Source organism: Physcomitrium patens, chromosome 17 (assembly GCF_059467195.1).
Source record: "Physcomitrium patens ecotype Gransden chromosome 17, ASM5946719v1, whole genome shotgun sequence".
Taxonomy (NCBI): domain Eukaryota; kingdom Viridiplantae; phylum Streptophyta; class Bryopsida; order Funariales; family Funariaceae; genus Physcomitrium; species Physcomitrium patens.
The window spans coordinates 1361341-1370729 of record NC_143426.1 but is presented as its reverse complement, the minus strand read 5'-3'; the positions used below and the strand labels follow the sequence as shown (position 1 = coordinate 1370729).

Genomic DNA, 9389 nt, shown 5'->3' with positions numbered 1-9389 from the left:
AAATAAAATCTTTCGTAAAACATTGTTAATTTACACCACAATGGATAAAAATATATATTCTTTATAGATGTGTATTTCAGTGTTCCATAAAGTGTATTGTGGTGGCATTAGTAACAAATATGTATGTATATATATATATATATATATATATATGATTAGCTTTGTTTATATGTCTTTATACAAGAGTTTTATTTTAAATCTTTGTTAGAAGTATGTAAATGCATTTTTTAAAAAAATAATGCTAGTTGATTGTAGTAGGATTTTAATATATATATATATATATATATATATCAGGATTTTTTTATTTATGTGTCTTAATACTAATTTAGTATATTTTATATTTTATATTAATATTCTAAGAATGAATAATAAAAATAATGTTATTAGAAGAAAATTTCATAAAATTATCTTGTAGATTAACAATTTTGTTAGTGTTGAAGTATTATAAGGACTTCAAATCAAAAAAACGTAAGATAGTATTTTAAAATATTTTTTTAATTAGTATTTATTAACTTATGAGCTTGTAAAATATTTAAGAATATGAGTTGATGTATTGGTAAATTATTTAATTGTATTGTGTTAAAAAAGTCATGAAATAAAAAATGAATCTTGAATTTTAACAATATAACTCCAACGATGTAATAAAACCAATGGTTTTTTTGTTTTGTGTTGGTTCTAAAATTTGAACTTAAATTTAAACTACAAAGTAACAATTCGAATTTCATTTATTTTTACTGTTGTTTGTTAGATTCGATTTTTCTGAGGACATAACTCTTTCTTTTTCTGTTTAAACTGATATTTTGTGGGTATTCTAAGATTTGATAATTGCTAAATGAATATACAGAAAAAGAGATGTGAATAATGCCAAATCAATATGCTACAAGCATTAATCAGAACAACATGGGCAAAGTAAAAGCATCTTTATACATAACCCAACCAAGTCAAAAGTAACATTGTGTACAATCTAAACGATCATCATATTCTTAAGTACCACATGCACCGGGCACAATCACTGTTTCTTTAACAATATCCATTTAAATTCAATTTATTGTTAATATGACATCTACAACATGGTTATCACTTTTGTCTTTGTTCCCCAAGTATCCATTACATGATACTTTTGAGTCTTTTTGCAATTGTATTTATAACATTGGTTTGTGTTAAATTAACAATAAAATTCAAGATTACAATTTTGATACCCTACATTTATAAATACAGTTCATAAATAAAACAAAAAATAGACTTTGGAAGAACAGTTAACTAATTTTTTTATGACATACAATTAATTGTTTTTAGAGACAATGTAGACTTAATTTGTGACCTAAAAGTGTTGGAGATACACGATAAATATAGATACATATATATATATATATATATATATATATATTAATAGATAACACAGAAATGAGAATATTTATTGATAAAACTTTCAAATAATCTTACATTATGTTGAAAATTTGAAAAATTCATAATGACAAGCTTGGAGCCCGATATGAAACACTAAGCCATAGATTCAAGACATGTCTGGGATATCTAAGTAGATAAAAAAAGCTTATATGAATTCTAATCACATCAAATGCCATACCGTTTGGATAAATGGACTCAGAGTACCTTACAATTTCCAGGCTATCGAAGTTTGGAAAAAAAAAACAAAAAAAAACAAAGAATTAAAAGTAAGCAATCGCAAAAGATAAATTAAAAAATACATGTGTCTAGTTCGTCATCAAAAGATTGTAACATCCATGTAGTTTATTATTTATGCACTTCTGTCAGGCAGAAGGTCACTCTAATCTTGTATGTAATGCTCTCACAATCCTGCATTGGTAAAAACTAGTCATTTGGATTCACATTCGGGTTTAAAGATTGCGAATTACTCTGGATGTAAGGATTTAATGAGCAACCAAAAATAGCGAGCAGGTCACAGTGTTGGACCATGCTCACCTGGTATCCTCGACTTGAGCTGCAATAGGTTCCAAAGAACGAATGGGATTGAAATCTGATGCCATATGAGCTCGATCACAGTCCACAACGCAAAAAGGTATGTTAAAGGAAAACCTGCAATTCCGCAAGCGGAGCAGCAGCGAAATGTGAAAAATAGGTAAAAGACTAGACACATGATTCGTGTCCTCAACAGCTACGCGACAAGTGCAAAAGAGAACTGCAGCAGGATCTGTTGCGCAGAGAGAATCTCCATAATTTAAGACGACTCCTACCCAAATTCTATCGTATTCACGATGAAACAGGGATGACCCTGATGTACATGAACCATCCATCAATGAACTCAGGTCATACGTGTCACAGAGCACGTTTGCGATTCAAGACTAAGAAGGCTTCATTTACAAGCGACCCAGACAACTGATGACCCAAAAGTCAAAAGCTTCACAAGCAATTCAGTTAACGCAACATAATGAACAACTCTTATCAAAACTGGGATAAGATGCGCACTCCCGACAAGTAGTGGTTCATTCAGGTCCACTAGTCATTACAAGCACATCTATTCTCCAATCTCAACATCCCTTGTTAACCTCTTCCGCAGTGTCACTCTCCTAATAGCTCAGGGTTGGAACCCTATCCTAAATCCTTGTCCTTTCCATTCTACCTATGAACCGGGTATCATCTCAGTAATGATGCACTAATAGGCAAAAGACGGTCCCGCATCAAGTCCCAGAAGACAAAGACAGCAGCCATTCCACCTAGATCAACGCCTGATGTCAAATTTCAAGGACACCGTTCATCTCATGATGATTGCTTCGACACGCTCTCAGCGCTTCCATCCTAATGAATTGAAAGTAACCTAACACCTAACAAAATTATCAGCTCTCTTAAACTACACATTTCTTCGTAAGAAAAGTAATCTCGCCACCAAGTACAAAGAGTGGAAACTGCATCATCGTCCTTAAAAGATGATGAATGTAACTGTTTTCATTGTATGATCCGCTCCACAAAGAATAATTGCACACTCTTAAGTCTTCGTCGATGCGACTCCTGCAACTTCAATCAAACACCCGAAGTAAAAATCCTTGCAAGTCTTTTTCTAGCCCGTGAGTATGCGGTTCAATAAGTGCACGAGATCGCAGCCACCGTACATCATTAAACCTTCTTCGAGCTCCTGAAACTGTCTCTCAACCCCGCGAACTTCTTGAGGCATTGAGCCTTGCTCTTCCCAGGAACGGAAGTTGCAATTCTGTCCCACCTGTTCACTGTGTCTTTTGGAAAAGCCTTGATGGCATTAACCAAAGCCACTTCTTGTGCCTCCGACCACTCCTCTCCTTCCGCAGGGCCTCCGTTTGGGACCGTTCCATCGCTTTGGGCAATCCCCGGAGTAACGTTCTTCAGCTCTGCCCCGTTTTCGCGCCTCCTCCCGCTCGCACCGTTTTCCTGACTCTTTTCACCTCCCGCTGTGCCATTACACGTTTGAGGGTAGCCTCCTTCATTCTCCTTCGTCAAAAGAGGAGAGTCTGTGACCACATTTCCCGTGTTCTTCTGCAGGGATGAGTCAAAAGCTTTCGAAGAGTTCGGTTTCTGCACGAGTACAGTCTTCACGGCTTTCACGATCTCATCGGCCGATCGACTCGAACGCATGTAATTTGCAATCACTTCCCAACGCTGCGAGGTCCCTTTTGGAAACTTCTGCACGGCTTTCCTTAAAAGGTCCACCTCTTGCTTTGACCAGGGCCTCTCCTCGGTCACAGGAGTAGATGTTCTCTTGACCTTCTCTGCAACTCTCTCCGAAGTCTTCTTGGCATGCGTCTTTGATGGGGTCGCGTCCAAGGTGCACATGGATGGACTAGAATTCACTCGAGTGGGAGTCCCAGTGGCAGCTGAGTCCGAGGAAATAATCATCTCTTCCCCGCTTATAACCTTTCTCAGATACTCCACTTGTTCCTCTACATCCCCCATTCCCTCCAGCTTCTCGCACAGCCCTCGCAAACGAGATATCTCCAATGAAGTGCAAAACATATCCACATCAGAATCGGAAATCCCGCATCCCTTCGCCACCGCGCTTGCTGTCAAGCCCCGTAACCTAGCCTTCTCCCTTCTCAACAACTTCTTCTCCTTCTCCTTAAGCTTCTTTAGGGCAGAAGCCTCCTCCGCGGCTTTCCTGTCTTCCTCCTCTTTCCGTAATCTCTCTTCCTCCAGCGCCCGTGCCGCCTCCTCTTCTTTCTCGCGTCTCGCCTGAGATTTCGCTTGCTTCTTCCGCAGCTTCTCAGCTTTCTCCATCTCTTTCCTGGCTATGATCCTGGGGTCCTTCTTATACGCGTTATCTGTCAACAGCCTGATACGAGCATTCTCTTCCTTCCTTGCTTTCTCTCGGAGCTTTGCATTCTGCCTCTCCATCCACCGCTTGTGCTCACGACTCTCGGCCTCCTCCAGATCGAAGTCGTCAGCGTGGGGGAACTCCCTCCAACTTTTGAAGCTCCACCAAAAATCGTAGAAACTATCCACGCTAGCCATGTCGGTGTCATTGTCGCCGAGGAAGGGAACCGGCTGAATCGTAGACCACCGAGCATTCCGAGCAAAGACAGACCCGAATACCTTGAAAAAATCCCCAGGGGCACAATCGCTGGGAACCTCGTCATCGAACTCGTCAGTCGAATCATAAGCTCGTCGCTTCACGGGATCAATTAGAACCTCGTATGCCAATTGAATCGCTTTGAAGTGTTGGTCGATCTCATCCTTCTTGATTTCCTTCTTCTCCTCAGTCTCTTCAGTCAGAAGCAGAGCGGCATGCTTGTCAGGATGATGTTTCAACGCGGCCTCTCTATAACTCTTCCTAATCTGATCTTCGGTAGCTAGAAACCTTAGATGGCTCAGACCAAGTAGGGCATAATGGTCCTGATTTTCAGCGCCGTCACCCGATTTTTTTCCTTTGAATCCGTAAGAATCTGCCGAGGGAGAGTCGCTCTCTTTATCCTTCGTATCAGGCACCACCTCCTCCTCCTCTTCCGCAGGTTTCGTATTCACACCTACAGTGCGTTTCGCCGCTTCGTGGAAGCACATACCTGCAGGTTCCAGACCAACCCGGGGATAGCATTTGTTGTTCGAAGCCACATACTCTGGCAGCACCTCTGGAATATCAGCTGCAAAATAAGTGATGGACAGCCGGTCCTCTCTGCCCGGCATCTTAACAGGTTGTACCCCCTCTTTGAGGATGCGCTTCACCTTGGTTATGTCAATCGTCGCTGACTAGACCGATAAAGATTGCTGCAGTCGCTGCACATTCAACCCAACGACATCACACTTTCACCTCAGCGAAAAGCACTGGTACGGAGTTCAAAAACATTCCACAGCAGCCACCATGATACACCCGTGATTAACAACAAAATGTTAACATGCCTCAACTAGCGTATACACTCAATACCACACTAACAAGTCGCAGGAAGTATGCCAACCGAACCCCTCAACTAGCATCCTGTTGAGAAAAATTAAGCCTGAAACGAGTGCATGCGTACTCAACAAACATATCTGTTCAACCTGCACATCCACTACCTCAAGCCTGGACATAGGTTCCTTATTTCACTGTTCTGAAAAAAAGCGACCGTGTCACGGCAACACCAACATCAGGGACGCCACCAGAAATAAACCAGATTCTAAAAACAAGGACGTCGCAATCACCCTATATCGCTGTCCTCAAAAACACACCCAGGGGTGCACCAAATCTTCAGTGCAACGATCAACAAGTACGGCATGGACAATAAATTGACGCCTCCCGAACATATTCTACATTATAGTTCAGGGTGTTGACGTACAACTCAAACTGCCTCGAGCGTCGCTGCTTCTCCAGTACTAATGAACCAAACTTTGACGAAACGTGAACATATATGCAATTCAAACTTCCCAAGTAGTCCAGAGAAAGTCCTGGAGCTCCCACGCTTACTTCAGACTGCGCTATTTCCATCACAAGAAACAAATCGGTCACATTGATCTTACAACCTTCTTCCACACACCCATCCTGCTTTAAACTCACAGCAGCTTCACACTGTCACCCAAGGAAAAATCTTGCGCAAACACCAATTCACATCACTGAGAGTTCAAACAAGACTTCAACCCATCTCATGCTGCAGACTGAAATGTGAAGTGGGATAATTTCGATAGTTCTACCATCAGTTTAAGTATCAAGGCTCTCGAATTTATGCAATGTAAAAAACAATCTCCTGAAACCCTACCATGCCCTCAGACTAACGCAAACCCTAACCCAACAAAAACCACAAAACCTGACGCGATAACGCGCAACCGATTCCCAACACCCAGCTCTCCGAACGCAGCGACACGAAGCAAGCATGCTGACACAGCAGTCGCATTCTCGTCTAAAACACCATTTATTATCAACGTAAGAACCACTGCCACTTACCAGACTTCAACCTCAGGGCCTCGTATCCGACTAGCAGGCGCATGCTAACAAACGGGAGAGTGTAAAGCAGACAAAAACGATACAAGGGGAACCAACTCATCCTCGAAGATTACGTGAGAAATTCATCTTGGGCGTCGTTCCTAAGGCGAGTGTTAGCACAGACCAAAGCATGCTCATCACACCAGAAACGACATGGCCAAATCAAATTCTCTTAATTAGAAAAAAGTTAACCTTCACAAGCCACACTCGGCTTCATCTCACAATGAGTCAAAATGCCAGGGGTCAGAAACGAAAGAGCTACAGAAGCGAGGTGGACAAAACCCAGTGCAGACGACTAAGCAGTGTAGTCAAGCAATTGCAATTCAACGCGGTGATATGGTTCAATCTGGCCCAAAACCTTCACGCACACTTCATCAATTTGTTGATTGAAAGGCGACTAATAAGCACACATAGCGAGAATCATCAGCACACCAAAATGAGTAGTGAGCAGTACCGGGCAACGACAGACCTCCGAGGCTCCACACAACTTCGCTTTTTGTTTTGTGTTGATACAGCAAAAGCAAATGAGAATGTTTCTCCGCCCAGGAGTACAAAATTCTAGGGCAGTATCGGGCAAGGTCTACATAACGATGGGCGCAGAGCTGCAGGGACTGCGCGAGGGGGCGGGGGGAGCAACGGAGCAGACGCAGACTCCAAACCCTAATCGCCGTCCTCGCTTCTTCACCTGGCACACAACTAACCCCCAGTCGGTAGCTTTGCCTTTTCCACCACCTTTCATGCAAAAAGTAATTTTACACACCCCCTAAATTTCTGCACTTTAAAGCAAACTTTTTTTCTTCTTCCGATTGGCTAATTCGCCTCAAGGTGGTGGAAACCGTTTCATGGTAACGTGTGAACCAGTTTGCATGTGAGCGTCTTTTGTAGGATTGGTGATGTGGGAAAATTTGTTGGGATATACCTCTCATGTCAGCATTGATTGGGTCAATGTTGGTGAGAGTTGATGTGATTATTTGTAAGTGTTTTTGGAATATAGGTTTTGTGGACAATTTGAGTTTGAAATTGTCACAAATTATTGTAATTTAAATGGTTAGAAATGTTCACACTCCATTTGACTGTTTACGTGAGTAAAATATCAAACAATTAATTTGCATGCATATATATATATTTTAAGTTTTTGTAGAAAATAAGTCATGAAAATCAGTATTTGTAAGATTGTCAATTTGCTTCCATTTATTCTTTTAATATCATAATTTGCTAATTTATAAGATATTTATAGTCCTTTTTTATTTGTCTCAAATCTAAGACTTCTTCTAGCCTAAAGTTTTGATTATTATCTATTTTCAACAAGAAGTAGTAGCATTTTATTTATTTATTTATTTATTCACATATTAACTATTTTATAAGATTAAATGAAATAAACATAATAATCAAAATAAATCTTTAAGGGCAATTGCAATCAACATGCAACTAAATTAATGTATCTTTAAATTAAATAATAAATGGTCAAAATATTTGATTATCCAACTTGTTAGGAGATTAATTGGTCTTAAGCTTATAATGAAGAATTTGTATTTTAGTACCAAATTATAACATATATATATATATATTTTATAGCTACTTGCATTAGCTCTTTGTTATTCATGAGTTTATTTTAGCCATGTATTTATTTTTGTATAAAACTATAATAATCTATTTAACAACTATTTTATTTTTAGATTTTTTTTTGATAAATCATAAATATTAAACAATTAATAATAACCATAACTAGCAAAAAATGGTGTTTGTTGAATATAAAAATATATTACATTATTATATGAAACCTAGTGGCAAAAATAATGTCTAATTGTCTTAACAATAATTGATAAGATATTGTAAATATTACTCTAATATGTTAATCTTACTTTAAGTTAAGTTTCTCTATCAATTAAAAGATAAAAAATTGAAGATATTTTAATATCTTTAAAAACACCTTTCAAAAGTTTGATATAATTTAAAGTCTCCAATCAAATATAATGTTAATTAGGTATCTACGATATTAATAGATACTATAAAAAATCCATTTACTCCTTTATTAATATTTTTTTTTATATAACATAAAACATATGTATCAATCAGATTAAAATATCCACTATCACAAAAATCAAGTTATAAAAAACAGGAGTTGATAGATCTATAATAAAGTTTCTTGGAATAAATAAAAATTGATGTTTTAGAATAGGTAATGGTTTCAAAAGTTAATATGGTCAACAATGTATAGTTCTCATTTAAGAACAAAATATCATAAGATTTATGAACTATTTTCTATCTTTTTATATGTAAGGTTACAAAAAGTCTCTCAAAATAAGATTTGATTGTTTGTTGTATCTAAAATATCTTACTTCTAGAAAGTTTTGTTGTGCATAAAGAACACATAAATAAATTTTATCTTTCAAATATCTTTAGAATAGAATGGATTATTTTAAATTTTAAATTTAGTAGAATTATTAGAAATTTTATATTTTAAAATTTAATAAATAACACAATCTTATGACATACTAAGACATAATTTGTCAAAAAATCAAGAATCAATAATAAATAAATAAATATATATACATAATTTTAATTTAGAGATGTAATTTTTATAGTTTCTAATACACACACATATATATATATATATATATATATATATATATATATTTGCAATATGTGTTATTAATATAAGATAAAATTATTCAATATGGCATCCAATACATATTTTTTCCTATGAATAATATAAAATAATAAATATCAATTGTGACATAAACATGTTCCAACAAACTTAGAAATGATTCAAGACAAATGCAAAAGTAAAACACTCTTTTCATTAGCATAAGCTATGATTGAACTAAAAGCACCTTTTAGATAAGAATATTATGTTTTAAATGAGTCTATAGTAATAGTTTATTTTATTTTATTTTATATGATAGATCTCATAATTAATTTTAATTATTAAAATTATTTTTATATCAAAATTACTAGAATGAAGCTTATTATTTAAATCTATTTATAGTATTATTAT

General features: G+C 36.9%; 2 protein-coding genes across 4 annotated transcripts; both read right to left on the bottom strand.

The window, feature by feature from the left end:
* Positions 1–1400: 1400 nt before the first annotated feature.
* LOC141046455 (uncharacterized) lies at positions 1401–2273 on the bottom strand. Its single transcript, XM_073540430.1, has 2 exons — positions 1942–2273; positions 1401–1815 (listed from the first exon to the last, which is right to left on the bottom strand). Exons 1-2 carry the CDS (start codon positions 2271–2273, stop codon positions 1782–1784), a joined length of 366 nt encoding a protein of 121 aa, XP_073396531.1. The 3' UTR covers positions 1401–1781.
* Positions 2274–2359: 86 nt separating this feature from the next.
* On the bottom strand, positions 2360–6996 carry LOC112294666 (uncharacterized). Of its 3 annotated transcripts, XM_024545381.3 has the most exons (3): positions 6846–6982; positions 5751–5884; positions 2360–5214 (listed from the first exon to the last, which is right to left on the bottom strand). In XM_024545381.3, exon 3 carries the CDS (start codon positions 5122–5124, stop codon positions 3091–3093), a length of 2034 nt encoding a protein of 677 aa, XP_024401149.1. In that variant the 5' UTR covers positions 5125–5214; positions 5751–5884; positions 6846–6982; the 3' UTR covers positions 2360–3090. The 3 variants fall into 3 exon arrangements, with proteins under 3 accessions (XP_024401149.1, XP_024401151.1, XP_024401147.1); XM_024545383.3 differs by lacking the exon at positions 5751–5884 and having other exon boundaries at positions 6861–6996; XM_024545379.3 differs by lacking the exon at positions 5751–5884 and having other exon boundaries at positions 6846–6986.
* Between the last annotated feature and the right edge of the window lie 2393 nt (positions 6997–9389).